The 20788-nt window shown below is 42.0% G+C and overlaps 1 protein-coding gene across 1 annotated transcript in view; it reads right to left on the bottom strand.

Moving 5' to 3' along the window:
• Positions 1-20788, bottom strand: part of LOC124288437 (adhesion G protein-coupled receptor A3-like) — a 121003-nt gene that overhangs the window by 40679 nt on the left and 59536 nt on the right. The window contains 1 exon segment of the mRNA XM_046724955.1: positions 1057-1128. Coding sequence (XP_046580911.1) covers positions 1057-1128 — 72 coding nt within the window.

Here is a 20788-nt window from a genome sequence, read left to right as displayed (position 1 = left end):
GTGAAAACATTTAATAAAAAATTCTTTTATTTGTTGAAGTAATATTTATCTGTCCCCAATCTACATCCAGTCCGGCCATACTCTGATGTCCCCAACCTACATCCAGTCCTTCCATACTCTGATGTCCACAAATCTGCATCTAGTCCCTCCATACTCTGATGTCCCCAACTACATCCAGTCCCTCCATACTCTGATGTCCCCAACTACATCCAGTCCCTCCATACTCTGATGTCCCCAAATCTGCATCCAGTCCCTCCATACTCTGATGTCCCCAAATCGGCATCCAGTCCCTCCATACTCTGATGTCCCCAAATCGGCATCCAGTCCCTCCATACTCTGATGTCCCCAAATCATCCAGTCCTTCCATCCAGTCCCTCTGCATCCAGTCCTTCCATACTCTGATGTCCCCAAATCTGCATCCAGTCCCGGCATACTCTGATGTCCCCAAGTCTGCATCCAGTCCTTCCATACTCTGATGTCCCCAAATCTGCATCCAGTCCCGCCATACTCTGATGTCCCCAAATCTGCATCCAGTCCCTCCATACTCTGATGTCCCCAAATCTGCATCCAGTCCCTCCATACTCTGATGTCCCCAAATCTGCATCCAGTCCCTCCATACTCTGATGTCCCCAAATCTGCATCCAGTCCCTCCATACTCTGATGTCCCCAAATCTACATCCAGTCCCTCCATACTCTGATGTCCCCAACCTACATCCAGTCCCTCCATACTCTGATGTCCCCAACCTACACCCAACAAGCCAGAAAGGCCAGTTCTGTCCTCACCCTGACAAACACACACTATGGACACTAGGGGCTGAACATAAGTATTTTTATACATGTTAAACGCAATATTGATTATAGATTAATTAACTATGATTGATGTTATTTGAAAATTAATGGTATGGCAGCTTGTGGATGAGATTGAATTGCTTGGCAATTTCTTCAAATGGAGCAGCATAAACAGTGGTGGAGGGATACATTAAAACCAACGGTAAGCATCACTTCTCGCCAGCTAATTCTACACATGCATCATCTACATAATTGCTCGGTACTTACAATCGGCGCAAACTCTCCAGTCCGGCAAAGGCCCCAGGTTCAATTATTGTTATTTGGTTGTGACTTAGATTCCTGCAAAGAAAAAACAGTAAAATCATTAGAAATTTACATTGACTATCAGTCAAACCTGAGTCGGAACGAGCCCTTGAGGGAGTTCCTTCTCCTAAATAATTACACATGTTTTTACAAGTCTGTTTTCTGAGGACACAAATGGCCACATAGCAGAACCACACTGGAAGCAAGTAATGGCGTCACTGGCAATGAAAACATCCTCTTCTCCTGCAGGTGGAGCGAAACCATTTTTAACCACTTTGTCCTCATCCATTACATGACGTTCTTAAATTTGTGTTCATTTCAAATGTCAAACACACATGAATTTCAACCTGGTGTTAGTTTGACAGATGTGATTGACTGTCGACACCGTAGCAGGCTGCGAGTTAGTTTCACACCCTGATGACTGACATCAACTGCTTCTCTTATTTGATTTGAGGCTGTAAACTTTATCATTGCTCTAAATATTGCCTCTTAAAGAATATTTTTTTGAGGGTTTTCTAAGTGGTTGAGACAAACAGGCCACAATATGGTCATCTGTACCAGAGGAAAGTTATCCGCTGCTATATGCGAAGATGAATTACAACGATCTGCTACAAGGGGGAAAGAAGCCTGGAGCAACACAGAACATTGAGGTACAACATGCCTCCTATTGCAGACTAGAGTGCAGACACATCTAACAACAACTTTGTTGTTTTGTTTGATAGCCATGTGACTATGGCTAGGCTGTATCCAATCTGGACCAGACAATCCAGTGATAGTGCAAGCAACCATCGATGCCATGGGAGATGATGACACCGAAGCATCACCGAGTCACTGGTTATTCTTACAATCGGCCCTTTTCTGGCGCATCTATCCATCCTGGGATTGTCAAATGGCCTAACAAAATAACAGAGCTCCACAACAAGTCACATCTAACAGGCAGACACATCTCCTTCCAAACAATTATCAAGTTTTATCACTAATAATATGTGATTATTTCCATGAAATACTCTCTAACAACTTTACACCTTGAAGAAAGTTTTATCCAACATGACATAACTTCTCTCATCCAATCAAATGGCTGTATTACCACAAATACCCAATAAGACGAGGACAATATGAAATCTGATCACATGATCACCAACAAAAACAGATCTATCAAAATGTCAAGACCAACTTCTCAGACAAACACAATGTAAATTTGCCTTGAAACCAGAACCCTCACACATAATGGACAATTTCAAGCTTCGTGTTAAGGAACTTAGCCAAGACACTGCACATTTGGTATAACGCTGGAGTTTTAATTTGATCACTGCCTGGCCAAACAAGACTGCCATATCCTGCAGTGTTCTTCAGACAGAACAGACTGCTGCTCCAGCCACACGCCAGGGATGGATGTGGTCTGTTTGCCAAACAGGTTGCCGTAATTAATCTAAGAGCGCCCCACCAAAAGCACAACAAATCATGTCGCGATCCGTGTAGTGCTTGCCTGACAACTACACACATCTTGCATGCTGAACTCAGGCCCCACATGGCTAAGACCCTTGCTCCGCCAGTATGTCATATGTTTGTCACATGTGTGTCACATGTTAGTCACGTGTTTGTCTTCATATCCAACAAACACGTCTGAACACTTCCTGAACATCAAAAAGTTTCAAAAAAGGAATACACACAAGATGAATGTCAGGGTCTTTCATCATCTTTCTGTGTTGTAAATCTGTCATGTCATATGTTACCAATACCTAAGTTTATGGCAAGTGGTAACTTTGGAGACACACCTTTAATACACTTTGGTAACTTATACTTTACTGACAACTGAATCAATAAACAGGAAAAGGCTTAGTTTCAGGTTATTGCATTGCTTAGGAAAATATTATTGCAATCTCAAATACAATGTCAAAATACACTTCAAGGGAAAAATAAAAACTTCAAAAATTCTATTTTGAACAAAATAAAATAAAATTCAATTTGCTGGCCAGAGTGACTTAGTTCAAAACCCTATACACATCCCTACTACAAAACAGCCATGCCCAGAGAATTCTGTCCATTTGAACATTGCCATTTTTGTGCTTTATGCTGTTTCCATGACAACAGCCCTTTGCAAACAACAGATTTGGATCCAGTGAGTATTGAACAAGTTCCATGTTCAACGTCATCACCTACACTAATAGTATGGATGAAGTACAGTCTTACATACTCCAGGCTCACCGCTGACATGGCGCCATATCAGGTGCTCTTGAAACAGCATAACCCTACATAAATATTTCAAACATATATTTCAATTTGCAACAATAAACTTAATGTTACGTAATCAAATATATTTTTCGAAATATCATGAAAAATGCTTCATAATTTTTTTGGCCACAATATGCTACAAGAACTTAAAACTCCACTTCATCAAACTCACAACCTTCACAATGATACTGAAAAATGTTTCATCTGCCAGAAATGATGAATGCTTGTTGGAGAAACTGCGGCAAATCTACAACTTTATAACCGAGCCGTTTGCATCAGTGGGCAATATTATTAGTTCCCCTGTCTGTGAAATATGCTTTCTCTCGGTCCTGCACGTGGGATGTAGATCGCTACTGTTCACTTGATGAAGGAGGCAAGGCAACCCCTCACCTACCACATGGTTAGATCATCAGAGCTCCAGTAAGGTGCCATTACTTCGGTGCAGTCCTCCAGCCTCTCATTCAAACCCTTACCAAGGCTGCTAGACTAGGCCATCTACAGTTCATCCTCTTGCTGATTCAGAAAGGTAATCACTCACGTGGTATGCTTCAGGTAAATGAAAAGTCACATTAATCTAAGACATGACTTAACTATCTGGAAGCCTATGACATGACAAGAATACTATAACTTTGGTATATCTATGCCATAATGGTACTGCCTCACCAAACAGTTTGATGAAGGCACATTTTAAAGTTTTATTTTCATTTTTTTCAATATCTCTACAGTGTGGCACCTTCATAGAAAACATCTTAAAGAATCACAGAATATCAGAAAGGAAGCCATTAACTGGTCTTTTTCTTCACTGTAAATTCAGTTTAGGTAAAAAGCTGTGTAGAGTTTTCTCATTTGTTAACATGTAATTACACATGTAAAACAGATACAAAAGAATGACTGAAAAAGAATGAGCCTTTCTATGTCCGTGTCTTGTCCCAGGACACTAGTTCCCTACAACTCATTGTAAGTAGATCACGCCTCATGTGTCCCTGGACAAAGGAGACAACTGCGGAAATGTCATGGTCATTTCACTGTAAACAAATATGGAAGGCTACCAGAGCTCAGAAAGGTTGAATCAATTTGTGTCGTGCCTTTCTGCTAACCCATCAGACAACTCCATCAGGAGATGGCGAGTACTAAATAGGATTTTTGTCTTCCCCTTTTTGAGTCATTATATTCACACAATACATCAAAGCTGGTTTGGGGAACACAAATGTTAGGGCTTGAGATGATGGACATCTTCATCTTCCGGAAATATTGGCTCAGTAGATACAGAGCGAACAGACAATGTGGTCGTGATGGCCGTCTGCACGTTGCCGAGTTCTGCTCGATGCATGCTGCTGTGTGATCGTCTCTGCTTCTCTCAACAGTTCTTCGACTGACAGACAATGCATTCCTCGTGACAAACCAATAATTAGATTCCACGGCCCTGTCAAGCTTTCTACCCTGCCAAGGTTTCAGAATCAAATGTGATTATTGCACAATTACATTTGCTGCTTCTCAAATGTCCGAGTCAAGAATCTGAATGTTGAAGTACCTCCGATGAGCTACAGCGAGAGATAAACCTTTCACCAATATTTACATCCAACTGTAAGACTTCTCAATCACCTTCCAACAGGATGGGAATGCAAAAGACAAGATTTCTCTTTTCACAATATTCACGATAATACACTGAAAACCCTGTTCTGTGATTAAACAACCAGAAAACTGGCTTATCAGTACAGTATTGGCTGACGGAGGGGTTTCATCAAATCGGCTACCTGTGAAATCATTGCCAACATACAGTGCCGAATTGAGAAACAGAACGAGCAGACGTCTCCGACTCCATCCTTGGCCAGCCCCCTCCAGAAGCAATCAGCATCAGAACAAGAAGCTACTACCGAAGAGGCCACTTGATGGAAGCCCTAGAGGTTAGAGCACCTTCAGAAGGGGCCACAGAACAAACAAAGAGGCATTCTGGTCGTCGGATGGCTTCCCCTTCACTTCCAGACATGCAGGATTTAATCTGAAGCATACACTGATGAGGCGAGTTCTTGCGCCTGTTGATTACTCTGTTGTGGTCACAGCTAGACGCATGCGATTCAATTTCCATTATTTACCAACAAGGCAGCCACAATTATTCACACTGGTATTTGTGTGATGAAGCTTGCACAGTGTACATTGTGTAGTTGGTTTCATTATACTGCGAGACCCACGTTATGCGTGTGTCGATTAGGCCATGCAAACTGGTCTGCAATTCAATTTGCATTATTTACCAAGCTGCCAGCACTGGTTGCTGGAAGTCACTGTAGCATATGTAATACACTAAAGCAAGCTAATGTTTCAGAAGGAAAATGTCACATGCTGATGAATCAGTGCGGAGATTGACTGATTATACTTAATGGCAGTGTAAATGTGCACTGCTGTGCATCAAACTTATTTGACCTTGGAAGTTTTTGTGAATGTTGATTGCTAGTGTGGTTTGTTAATTCTGTTGAGTTTTTTTCAATTTAGTTTCCTTCAAAGGAGTTAAATTTGATCTAAGTTTGTACAAGTATTTTCAAGACTCAACCATGGTAAATTGAGTTAAGCCATATATGAAATACATTTTAGAATACCAGCCTTAGGTCAGGGGAACGAACCCACATTTGATGCAGATCGCAGGTGTTTTCCAATTACGGTAACCCCAAAAGTATATTAATCCTCAAACCACTGTACCACAAACAGAAGCACAGGGGACCTATTCTGCTCCAGATTAAATCTTGGGCCTCTGTATACCAAACACATGGAAAGGGAACTATGTGACTCACGTCAAATCCCATTGACCAACAGATGTAAAGGGGACCTTCTTATTCCCATCTCTGTTGAGGGACCCCAGAATGACTCTGGCACATAATGGAGACTAGGACTATTACACTGCACCCCTCTCTAAGCCAAATAGTTTTACTTTGTGGAACCCCCACTCTCCCCTGCTATCTGTTTGTGGTAGCCTACTGTGCCCCCACTCTCCCCTGCTATCTGTTTGTGGTAGCCTACTGTGCCCCCACTCTCCCCTGCTATCTGTTTGTGGTAGCCTACTGTGCCCCCACTCTCCCCTGCTATCTGTTTGTGGTAGCCTACTGTGCCCCCACTCTCCCCTGCTATCTGTTTGTGGTAGCCTACTGTGCTTCGACATTACCAACTGTCTGGCAACCTGGCAGGTCAAATGGTCGTCCAATTAATTTGTTTAAAAACATTTCAACAGCAGAGTCTAAACATTCAAATCCACTCAACTCATCATAAGCCTAATGGCAGCTACTTAAAAGAAAGCACTTGAACAGAGTAGCCTCCCCTGTGAACTCTCGTTCCCTGAGAGACAGAAAGGCCTCTGTTGTATTTCCAGCCTGGATCCTGTTGTTTCTCTCAATATCAACTTGACTGGTTTGTTTATAGTAAGTCTGTATAATTGTCAACATACTTGTATCAAACTCAATCATAAATATACAGTGTTGCTTTTACTTTTATAAACTTAGGAAATCAGAAAACCAAGTTGAAATAATGATGACCTCTGACTAGTAGCTTCCTGTGGACTGACTACGAAGGGCAGCATCTGAGGTCGAGCAACATGTATTCCTAAAGGAAATCAGCAATGAGGTTGTCTGGTCCAACAGGAGACAAACTGCCGACATTTATTCACACAAAATATTAACTAAATGAACATCTCAAACATCTATTTCATATTATAAAGGATGTTCTGAACAGAAAACTAATTCTTATAAATCTCACATAGTTTTAAATATCCATTCATTGGCACTGACAGTGATTGTACAGAAAGTTTACGTAAGCACAAGAATCAGTCAGAAATTAATGGCCCAAATCGATATAAAATTACCTTACAAAATATAATTTTGGTCAGGCATAAATTTGTAAATGCTAAACAGGGTTAACCTCCGACCCAAACCTCGAACAGCCACAACTTTGAATTTACATATTATGATGCATCAAATCTGTGATTTTCAAAACATCCACAAAACTGAACCCATAAAAAGCAGGCATCAAGTGTCTGGGTATCTGGAGGAGCCTGACCACGCAACTATTTCCGACTGTGTAAATAAACACTGAATTCCCCCCCACCCCCCACCAGTCTGATCACGATGACTATCACCAAACATTCACTTTGTCAAAACAAACTGAGATATGAGATAAATTCAAACATCTACTTGCTAATAACCTATATGTCGACCTTATTGAGTGCAGACTTCGAGATCATATCTAAACTCCTTCCACAACAACCCATTTCATTGAAACTCCATCAACAACAATCCTTTCCATTGAAACAACTGCTGGTTGAGTCACTGCCGCTCTATAATACATGTGTGTAAGGAGACAAACTATCTCCTTTAGTTTCACAAGAAAACAGGTCTGTTACTCTTGAAGGAACTGTTCCTCGTGGAGTCTCAACCTTCACTATCATCCCCACTTAAAAACGCTGATATACTAATACCTCAACACACATGCCTAGCTCTTAAACCTTCAGCCATATCTCTCAACATGTCATAATCAAATAGTTTCTTTCATCTGAAATTGCTTCCCTAAAATAACTGAGTCTGTGCACCAAGTCAGGGAGTGGCTAGTGAAAGATGCTGAGCACAATCAGAGGTGGGGAACGAAGTGGGCGATGGGGACACTCAGCACTATCCTTAGTCTCTCGTACAGACCCTGAAGCAAATATATCCAAGAAAGCCCACGCATGTCTAGAAAATGTGGCAAGTCTAGATTTCCACAGCTTCAGGAGAAAGTCTCAGGGCTCCTTTTCATTATATTTTATTTTTTTACTATGAAATTTTTTGTCAGTAAAATATGTTCATTTCAGAGACTAGTAATTAGTCTACACTAGCCTCAAGAACTGAACTGGTCCTGCTCTGAAAGAGTTTACAGTTGTATTGTTGTGGAATGAGTAAGTATGGTTTTCCGCTGCTTTCAGCAATATTCCTGCAATATCAAGTGAATAAGTATGGTTTGACAACGCTTTTAGCAATATTCCAGCAATATCACGGTAGGGGACACCAGAAATGGGCTTCACACATTGTAACCATGTGGGGAGTCAAACCACGTGACGAGTGACCACTTTAACCACTAGGCTACCCCACCAAGGGAAGCAACTCAGCAAATTGTGGCACCTTAGATGTCTAGGTCACCCCTGCATTGAAATGAACTTTTTTTTTCTTCCTGACATTTTCAAATGGCAATCGCACATCACTCACGTTCATAACATCAATTTTATGAATCATAACAAAAGCTACTTGACAGTAACATCATATGACACTGACTCATGATCATTAACATTTGATAACATGTTCCAATCAATACCTTTTAAATATTGATTTTATAGCCTAATTTCAGCCATTTAAGTTTAGGCAACACATTAAGAATGTGGCCTGGCAGCATGGAGCACCTCAGCTCACTGCTAATCCCAATCACCAGTCTCCAACTGAAGCTTTAACAAGGCTGTAAATCAATGAGCCGGTCAGGCATTAAGGATACAGAACATTACAGCTGATTTACCACTGTCTCAATCTTGTCTTTGTCATTATTGTCATTATGCAAGGACCACTTGATTGATTTATTGACATCTTTTCAATTACCTTGTATCAAATTGTGCAGATTTATTTTTTACTAAACAGCAATGAAACTCTTTCATTTGTCTCTTTCTGCGACCAACTGAAGTCCAGACGATCAGATGTTTTATCAGGGTAAAGGCATATGCTCCATATTTATATCAACATATACAGGTACATATACAGAGGTGTTGTTATACTTGCCAATAATTGAGTGAGTGAGTTTAGTTTTACGCCGCATTCTGCAATATTCCAGCTATATGGTGCCAGTCTGTAAATAATCGAGTCTGGACCAGACAATCCAGTGATCAACAGTATGAGCATCGATCTACGCAATTGAGATACGATGACATGTGTCCACCAAATAAGTTGCCTCTTGCGACAAGAATATCAGTTCTAACCCGGATCTTCACGGGTTTCCAACAATGAAGACAGAACCCGAGACCTAGTGATGGACATAGTGAGCACCACCACTTCATGCTGTTAGTACAAGGACCAACCAAGATGTACAGGGAACTCTAACCTGGATTCCCACAGTGGTACAGATACATAATATGAGCAGTGTACTAACAGCAACGTTCACACAGCATCACTAGTTGATTGAGTAAAGTGCTGTTTATTTCGCCCTGGTGTTTATTTTGCCCTGGTGTTTATTTTGCCCTGGTGTTTATTTCGCCCTGGTGTTTATTTCACAGAGTGAGCTGTGCAGTAATTAAGATTTACAAGCAATTAAAATTAACTGATATCCTGTGCAATGACTCTTGATCAACTGACAACAGCATAGGGAATCTTCTAATTTGGCTACTCAGCACCATGTTGAATGCATTCCCATATCAATGTCTCCTGGATCAACGATTCTATAGGGTTCACTACTGTGAAATTCTACCAACACAGAAGGAGAATGATTATGTGTAAGATTAGATAAAAAAATTAAAATCAGTTATATTTTCGAGGCAGGAACTGATTGTATCAGTTCTATGCAGAGTCAGGCATATTCCTGACAAAATCTCCGATGTGCACACAGACATGTTCCCTCAAGTGTATAAAGGTGGGTCCAGATCTTAACTCAGAACCTGTAGACTGAGCTGAGTATCAGGTGAAGACAGTTTTCAAGTAGTCCTGTCTATTAGCGAGCACGGCATTCAGACACAGTTTCAAAGATGGCCCGATCCGAGCAGTGATCAGGTAACACATCCACACAAAGGCTTGCATCACGCGACAGGTACATCATCAGGCTGAGGTCATGCTACATGTTCACTGCTATAGTTATACCAGTGTCAGCTTGATGTGGGGATATTTCAGTTATAACAGGGCCTGGCAGTTTGATGTGGGGATATTTCAGTTATATCAGGGCCTGTCAGTTTGATGTGGGGATATTTCAGTTATATCACTGTGTGTCAGCCAGTGTCTGATGTGGGGATATTTCAGTTATAACAGGGCCTGTCAGTTTGATGTGGGGATATTTCAGTTATATCACTGTGTGTCAGCTTGATGTGGGGATATTTCAGTTATAACAGGGCCTGTCAGTTTGATGTGTTATATCACTGTGTGATATTTCAGTTATATCACTGTGTGTCAGCTCAGCAGGGCCTGTCAGTTTGATGTGGGGATATTTCAGTTATATCACTGTGTGTCAGCTTGATGTGGGGATATTTCAGTTATAACAGGGCCTGTCAGTTTGATGTGGGGATATTTCAGTTATATCACTGTGTGTCAGCTTGACATGGGGATATTTCAGTTATAACAGGGCCTGACATGGGGAGTCAGTTTGATGTGGGGATATTTCAGTTATATCACTGTGTGTCAGCTTGATGTGGGGATATTTCAGTTATATCACAGTATCAGCTCATTTGAGGTGAGAAGTGATGCAGATGATAGACATTTACACATCATTCAGGTAACTCCAGGATTCGAATATATCATCATAATATCCTGCCACATAAAGGGGATGTAACTCCAATGAACTGTTGCTACACACAAACACCTGCTGATTCAGCAATACAGGGAAAGGAAAAACATGAATTCAAACTGTGAAATTGAGGCAAGAATATTTGCAGTCCATCAACATCTACTTATGTTACAATAAACCAAATGATTCAAACAAGCAGTGAAACTAGGTAGATTTAGCCGATGGTGCATCTTGACTGAGAATCTCCTCCAGTTCAGGAGAGCATGTGACCCATCCCTGAATTCTTCAATTCTTTTTTTGATATCTCGGCACCATCCCCAACACAGTTAATGTCTTTTTCCTTTTTTCCTTGAAGACAGCAGGTGGTTCATTTAGTAGCATGGCTTCACAAATTCCACGCAAACTTCAATTAATCAAACTCAGTACATGAGAGTCGTCCTATCCGAGGGTTCATCTAATAAGCTGACACATCCAAGGTGCAGACCTCGTGTAAATGTTACAGACACTTAATTTCATTTCCAAACTAAAAGACCAAAGAACAGCTTTTATCTTCAACCCACCATTAACAGATATATAGGAAGCATGTGAAAGAGAGCTCTCATTTATATCTTCACACAGCTTAAGAAGTTTGTCGGAAAGTTTGACTCTTTTTTCAGGATCATTACCCGCTCTCCATCACACACAATTCCTGGTAACCCACAATGCATCTGGCCATCACACAGAATCCTGGTGGACTGTTCTCTGCTTCACCTTCACCAGCATCTGATACTTGATGTATAACATCGCAGTGACTCCCTCAACAGCATCCCCACCCTCTACATGTACAACAATGCAGTGACTCCCTCAACAGGTGAGGTGAGGTGAAATTGGGTTTAATGTCATGCTTGAGAATATTTCGCTCATATGACGACGTGCATGCGTGTGTATGTGTATGTGCGGCTGCTTGTACTAGCCCAGACTTAAGCTGGTTTTATAGTGCTAGCTCACAGAGATACCATGCCGCAGTGAAGCATGAATACCCCACTCAGATACAATATACTGACTCCAGCCGACCAGTCCTTGTTGTACCCATTAATGACGAACGCCAGTCAGGGACCAATAAGAACCATATTTTAACGTCTTTTGGTATGATGCAGTCGGGGATCGAACCCGCGACCTTCCGCTCTCCGGGGAGACGCTCTAACCACTACACCACGCAGGCGGTCCTCCCTCAACAGCACCCCCATCCACCCTCTACATGCACAACATCGCATTGACTCCCTCAACAACATCTCCACCCTCTACATGTACAACAATGCAGTGACTCCCTCAACAGCATCTCCATCATCATGTACAACATCGCATTGACTCCCTCAACAACATCTCCATCATCATCATGTACAACATCGCATTGACTCCCTCAACAACAACCCCATCATCATGTGTATAACATCGCAGTGACTCCCTCAACAACATCTCCATCATCATCATGTACAACATCGCAGTGACTCCCTCAACAACATCTCCATCATCATCATGTACAACATCGCAGTGACTCCCTCAACAGCATCTCCATCATCATCATGTACAACATTGCAGTGACTCCCTCAACAGCAACCCCATCATCATGTACATCATCGCAGTGACTCCCTCAACAACATCTCCATCATCATCATGTACAACATCGCAGTGACTCCCTCAACAACATCTCCATCATCATCATGTACAACATCGCAGTGACTCCCTCAACAACATCTCCATCATCATCATGTACAACATTGCAGTGACTCCGTCAACAACATCTCCATCATCATCATGTACAACATTGCAGTGACTCCCTCAACAACAACCCCATCATCATCATGTACAACATCGCAGTGACTCCTCAACAACATCTCCATCATCATCATGTATAACATCGCAGTGACTCCCTCAACAACATCTCCATCATCATCATGTACAACATTGCAGTGACTTCCAACAACAACAACATCTCCATCATCATCATGTACAACATCGCAGTGACTCCTCAACAACATCTCCATCATCATCATGTACAACATCGCGGTGACTCCTCTCAACAACATCTCCATCATCATCATGTACAACATCGCAGTGACTCCCTCAACAACATCTCCATCATCATCATGTACAACATCGCAGTGACTCCCTCAACAACATCTCCATCATCATCATGTACAACATCGCAGTGACTCCTCTCAACAACATCTCCATCATCATCATGTACAACATCGCAGTGACTCCCTCAACAACATCTCCATCATCATCATGTACAACATCGCAGTGACTCCTCAACAACATCTCCATCATCATCATGTACAACATCGCAGTGACTCCTCAACAACAACCCCATCATCATGTACAACATCGCAGTGACTCCCTCAACAACAACCCCATCAACAACATCTCCATCATCATCATGTACAACATCGCAGTGACTCCCTCAACAACAACCCCCATCATCATGTACAACATCGCAGTGACTCCTTCAACAACAACCCCATCATCATCATGTACAACATCGCAGTGACTCCTTCATCATCATCATGTCTCCGGTGACTCCTCAACAACATCTCCATCATCATCATGTACAACATCGCAGTGACTCCCTCAACAACAACCCCATCATCATGTACAACATCGCAGTGACTCCTTCAACAACAACCCCATCATCATCATGTACAACATCGCAGTGACTCCTTCAACAACAACCCCATCATCATGTACAACATCGCAGTGACTCCTCAACAACAACCCCATCATCATGTACATCTCCAACAACAACCCCATCATCATGATGTACAACATCGCAGTGACTCCCTCAACAACAACCCCATCATCATCATGTACAACATCGCAGTGACTCCCACAACAACAACCCCATCATCATCATGTACAACATCGCAGTGACTCCGTCAACAACAGCACCCCCATCATCATGTACAACCTCAGCATTACAGGCATCCAACAAGCTGGGGAGCAGTGGCTTCAGGGAGGATCCGGTTGATTGAGTAACTCCTCCTCCTCCTCCTCCATCAATCACTTGTTTCCAGGACTATTTCCAGTTCACCCAGACAGCAGAGGAACAGTACAAACAGTCATAAACAATATTTACCAAGTCACTCTTTCTTCACCTACTCCAAATCTCTAACTTTCAAATTTGTTTTCAGAACATTTCTAAAGTAACCACTCCATTCACATAGCATGTTTTTTTTTCCAAACATATCTCGTTCCTCCTCCTGTGAAGTTCCCAGCAAGCACACCTCTGACATTTTCCGTTCCTTTCACTACCTACATCTTCCCTCCAGCCAGTAACTAGGCCAATAACCAACATGTGAGCAGCCAAAACTAAATGTCCTGGCTGGCAATCAAAGAGAACAGAGGTGTATTTATACCTGGAGGAAGTGTTAGAAAGAGAGCCGGCCTCCAGCACCACAACTGTACCAAACATCAGACTCATTCTCCTCAGCTCCACTTCTAAAGAGCCTCGCCATCAAACCCAGTAACAGGAAGGTGCCGACTGTAAGTCATGTTCTGTACAAGCCTTGATGCTTCTGCTCTACAAAGGAGATACTTCCTGCCCGGGATATATCAAAGAACGACAGCACCTTTCACAATGGGAAGGAATAAATCTGATATAATATTTCATATCACATTTTACAACCAGATGATTACTAGGGCCTTATGGGCTAAGTATGGGTACTATAGCATAACACTGACATAATTACCCGTACAGCAACCAAGCAAACATAATGAAGGAACTATGTTCTCAAAAGTAGAGGCGGTGGGGTAGCCTAGTGGTTAAAGCGTCCGCCTCGCCACGCCTAAGACCCGGGTTCGATTCCCACATGGGCACAATGTGTGAAGCCCATTTCTGGTGTCCCCTGTCTTGATATTGCTTGAATATTGCTAAAAGCGGAGTAAAACCAAACTCACTCTTTTCAAAAGTATTTGCATGAGGGAGAATGATCTTACTGCTTTTGACAATATTAAAGCAAAATTGTGGTGAATGAAACAAAGGTGAGATGTAATGGTGTTTATCATCTTGTTTCAGATTTGTGACATTTGTATAATAAAACATGGAAGTGAGGGTAATGTATATCTTCCTTGGCCAGGGTGGCACCAAGGCCTGATCTCGACCACTGAAATTCCATGCTACAGTTTGACCTGTGTACCCACTCAGAGACTTCTCACACCAGTAACACCGGTTCTTGTGGTCCCTTAACGCCATGGAGCAACAAGAGGTACGGTCTATTCCCACTTATTGGTATTGTACCTGCAAGGATCAAATCTGGGCAAATGTCCTAACCACTAAACCAGGGAGGTAGACAGTGGTGTCCATTCTGGGAACTGATCTCAGAACCTTGAGAAGAACACTTCACCAACACCCCTTCTACACTAACTGAGTTTATGGGAATTGAACCTCAGGTTTTGCTGTGTTAAGCAAATGAGTGAGTAAGTCTAGTTTTAAGTCACTTTTAGCAATATTTTAGCAATATCACTTTGGAGGACACCAGAAATGGACTTAACACATTGTACCTATGTGGGGAATCGAACCCGGATCTTTGGCGTGACGAGCAAACGCATTAACCACTTGCCTACCCCACCCACCAAGCAAATGAAGTAAACTATGCAATGAAACCATCTCAACGTCCAATAGGTGAATCTAAACCTGACAGCCCTATGAAAGAATCATCTTTCATTCCAGAATGGGATTCAACAGCTGCAAAAGATAGTGTTTAACCAATGATTACAAAAACCAGGCCAAGTCAAAGGAATATCGACACAACAGCACCAGTTGTACAGCATAAACAAAACCGAATACAAACTGTACACTGCTTTGTAATACAGCGTCACTTTCCTGATTGATTACATACCCAACCAGAGGTTCCACTTAAGGAGCTAAGAGCTTTAACACGGAGGACCACCTCCAACTCTGTGTTATGCATACTTTCATAGTTCCTCAGGACAAGGTGACACTTATTCAAATTATCCTCAGCTAGCTTCAAGGTGGACAATGTCTTCCTCGAGATCAATAACAACCTATCGTGCCTGACAGCAAAAATACTGCTCACTAAAGCATATCATATGGAAACAAAAGAGCTTCATTCTAGATTTCCCATGAGAGATATATTTCTCTAGTCCTCTGCCCCTTTTCCACCCCTACACTGACAACAGAATTTTTTCCAACTGATATATCTGCCACAATGTTGTACTTCTTCTCTGGGTATGCTAAACACATTATTTTGCTTAACAGCGGAGCGGGGCTATATATCAGAGTTATGAGGCATTATTCTGGAGTGACCCATGGGGAGGCAGTACAGTAACTGACCACCTGTCTCACGATGTAAACTCCCTTCTCCTTCCTCAACATGGCTGCCTCTTGGACCCTGGTTACAGAGGTCGTAAATACAAGATGGCAGACGTGGCTACAATGATAGACATGCAGCTACCATGTGAAGAATGTAGCCAGTGTCTGACCACATCAGTTCAGTTGATTTATGCACACCGGTAAACAATCACACACCTAGCCCACAGTTCCTCGCATATCCTTTCTGCAGCCCACTTCAGGAGAAGATGCGAGGAAAACAAGTCCGAAGCAGATTTAAGCAGCAGAAGTAAGAAGCAGCTACAAGCAGCAGAAGTAAGAAGCAGCTACAATCAGCAGAAGTAAGAAGCAGATGTCATGGACATACATGGGGAACAGAAGGAAGCAGCAGACACAAGTAACAGACATACAGAGCAGACGTAAGGACAAGACTTATTAAATGAGGGAGCAGACGTAAGTCACAGACATACGGAGCAAACGTAAGGAGCACACATTAATCAAATGTATAGGGAGCAGATGTAAACAGCAGACATATTTATGAAATGTAAGGAGCAGAAGTAAAAAGACATAAGGAACAGACATGAGAAGAATGTGCCACGCAGAGATGCATAGGTAAATGAAAGCATAGAGCAGATAGGAAGACGGTGCCAGTGTGAGCAGAATGTGTAACTGTCACCATGAACTGTGAGCAGCAGATGTGTGACTGCCACTATGTGGAACAGCTACCAGATGTGTGACTGCCACTATGTAGAACAGCTACCAGATGTGTGACTGCCATATAGAACTGTGTGAGCAGATGTGTGACTGCCACCATGTAGAACAGCTACCAGATGTGTGAACTGTGTGAGCAGATGTGTGACTGCCACTATGTAGAACAGCTACCAGATGTGTGACTGCCACTATGTAGAACAGCTACCAGATGTGTGACTGCCACAATGTAGAACAGCTACCAGATGTGTGACTGCCATGTAGAACTGTGTGAGCAGCAGATGTGTGACTGCCACCATGTAGAACAATTCCAGATGTGTGACTTGATCCCATCTTCCTGCTTTCCAGCCTGTGTCAGCATCTGTTTACAGAACCCTTCCGATACTTACATCATTAAGTTCAAAATACCATTTTGTTAAGTCAATCATGAAGTGTTCATCACACACCGAGGTTTTAGAATGGTGAAAGGAAATACAGAGAAGTCCCATTAGCCATAAAACATAAACCCTCATTAGTCCAATCAGAGCCGAGGCCCTGAGCGGAACTAATGGCTGCCATACTGAAGAAAGAGCCAGGTTACACTTCTGATGCACTACTCTCTGCACCACACTAACTACAAACAGTACTTGCTTGATTTTTCATTAAATGGAACAAATTTTACGAGTCCCATCTGACAGAAGACAGTGAGAGTGGACAGAGTGCAGGGATCCACATTCGATTACCCTGAAGACTGATCCTGGGTTTGCTACAAGCCTGATCCAAGCCTTTGAGACTAGTCGTCAGCCTAATAGCTCCAAGTGCTATCACCATCATCACAAGGAGGGATGTAAGTTCCCCAATTAATAGCTTCCCTTGAAGATGGAAAGAGATGAGATACTTCTTGGAGTACCGCTCTTTATGATATGAATACCAATGTTCGGGAAGGGCTTCACTGGGCAAAATTGGTCTCAATCAAATTCCTGGATTTTATTACTATCAAGGCCTATGGTGAATTTCTCCCTTTGTCATCATAGGACTTGCCAATAAAGATGGGTTCTATCTCACTGAAAGTGTTACTCCTGTGTCACTACTTGTATGTGGATCGGAGGCAAGATTCATTTCAGTTTTCACATTCTGCTGCAAAATGTCTAAAAATCCCATGAAATTTGTTTGTCTAAAACAATGTTGATGTGAACATAAATCAACCATGATGTTTTGTGCAATCTAAATTGTATTCCTTCACTATCATACTGATTAACTCTTTAAATAAAGTCTCCAAATGCAGAAAATATTCAACATATCTTATTGTACATCAGGTTTTGATCTTAATCTCTTCATTTTTTGTTGCCCTGTCACGAAACCTATGAATCCCGACCTCATTACACATGACTCTCCACAGAAAGCATTTAACAGAGAATGCCATCTTGAAAAACATAATTTCCCAGTTTCTTTAATCCATCTCACAATTAGCTCCTCACAACACTCAGCAAAGTAATCCCTTACAACGTAACGCAACAAAACCTGGAAACAATCCCATAATTCCATCATGCAACATACTGAAAGCGTGGAGTCAATATCGGCTTCTCCACTAACAACCGCGCTCCTTTACAGGAAGACAATACAGCTTCTTCAAGTACTCCATACTATCTTGACGTGGTCTGTCTGGGTTAGGTGACAACGCTGGCATGTCTGCCACTGCACACCCGTCGGCAGTAACAACGCTGTAGTAAGTGACACAATCCATCCAGAGCACAGACAGACTATACTTTTCTCTAGTCACCCAACACCCCATGTTGTCTAACCGCAAATACTTAACCATGATAAGACGAAAACATTCTCTCGGTACGAACATCCCAAATTAGCTCCAATCTCTTCCACAGTTGGTCAGTGATCCTCCTTTGCAGCAGATATAGTAGCATGTATTCCCGTTAATCAAAGCACGGCACACCTAACTCCGCTAAACACAGTTGAAAACACAAAAAATCCATATCTCCTATGAAGGACATAAACTAACCATAATGTTTATAATTCTACTGTCAACAAAAGGTTCTATATAACAGAGATTATGTTGAGCTATTTTATTTCAGCGTTCACACCCTTTCTTGTGGAGAAGAGAAGACAGAAATGCCATGATTACATCATGGAGAACGCAAGATCCCATGAGATCCCATTGAAGGGAATAAACAGCCGTATTCCCTGACCTTAGTCATTACACAACACCAGAATGTGGAATACTGGCCCCATGAGCCATACACACTGGGAGATATATAGCCCTGGCTTTAAACCTGACAAAATAAATATTGTGGCTGGATTTTAAATCACAGATTGAAGTGCTTGTAACCCATTTAAAGGATTATGAGCTAAGTCATGTGATCCATAAAATATTTGTTTTTTAGCATCTGCAAACAAGTCTTATCAATACTGAATAGCTGTCCACTCACCCATTCTTTTCCTCAATCTTTGTTTTTGAAGGGTTGTTTTTGCCTTTTTATGAATGCATCTTTCAAAACTAACAAAATTACTGCCAAGGTGCAGTTTTCATAAATACAAACTTACAACAATATTTCAAGTACCAGACTGGTAGAAAATGTAGCTATAACGTAATGTACAGACTCTCCTTCACTCAGGGTGACTAACTATTGTTTGATGCTGCTCTGAGAAATATTTCATGCAGATGGAAAGAACTGGAGATATATATATTTACCTCCTTGCCTAAGAATACCTATCAATTAATACCCTGTGTCCACCGGTGGAAACAACCAGCTAAAAAATAAGAGAGTTTTATGGTTGTCAACTTCTTTATTACGAGGAACACAACATTTCGGAGTATATACATCCATAAAAGTTGACATCCATAAAATGCTCTTCCTTATGTGTAGTACTTCTAAATGTCATTCAAAGGCCTGAAACCAGCTCAAAGGTCCCCAGTACTCATACACTTTCTCTCTCCCACTGACGTTCCAGAGCAGAATAGGTTCCTCGTACACTTTCTCTCTCCCACTGACGTTCCAGAGCAGAATAGGTTCCTCGTACACTTTCTCTCTCCCACTGACGTTCCAGAGCAGAATAAATTCCTCATACACTTTCTCTCTCCACTGTTGTTCCAGAGCAGAATAAATTCCTCATACACTTCTCTCTCCACTGTTGTTCCAGAGCAGAATAAATTCCTCATACACTTCTCTCTCCACTGTTGTTCCAGAGCAGAATAGGTTCCTCGTACACTTACTCTCTCCACTGTCATTCCAGAGCAGAATAGGTTCCCTGCACATACTTGTTGAACAATATATTACCTCACCTACAGAGTTTTATTATATGAGGGGTCAAAATTTTAAAAGTCCGTAAATTTATCAATCATTTATTTAAAACCTTCACACCCCAACCAGAAATGATATAAACTGGTAATTAGGGAAATCGTAAATGAGATTGTAGTAACAGCAACAGTAACAGTCACACTTACATGGCGCTCATATCCAGGCACATTGCCTGCACAAGGCGTACATACATCACTATCCCCGGTCATAGGACACTATCATACTTTCTGATATGTTTTCAACTCCCTGGGGATCATACAGACATGCTGCCTGTTCGGTGCAACGAACTTCACGCTCACATTGCCAGCACATCCTCACAGGTACCCATTTTACAGCTGGGTGAACTGAGACAATGTGGATTCAAGTATCTTATCCAAGGATACTACGCAAATGTGGCCATCTTGGGACCCGAACCTAGGTGCCTCCACCGGGGATCGAACCCGGGTCTTCAGCATGATAGGCTCCAGAGACATCTTTTCTCAGGCTGAGTTATTGTGAAAGCCTGAGCCTTCAGAGCATCATCTTCTGGTTCAATATGTGCTACAGATTCTCAGCTTACTGTGCAGTAGCAGCAATGACGAACTAAGACTGAGAAGATCTTTACACAGGCTCCGATCCTCATCCAGAACATCAGAATCGGTCCAGATAGCTCCAACTA

Source organism: Haliotis rubra, unplaced genomic scaffold (genome assembly GCF_003918875.1).
Source record: "Haliotis rubra isolate DU_JTF1 unplaced genomic scaffold, ASM391887v1 Scf418, whole genome shotgun sequence".
NCBI classification, from domain to species: domain Eukaryota; kingdom Metazoa; phylum Mollusca; class Gastropoda; order Lepetellida; family Haliotidae; genus Haliotis; species Haliotis rubra.
This window is presented reverse-complemented; position numbering and strand designations above follow the sequence as displayed.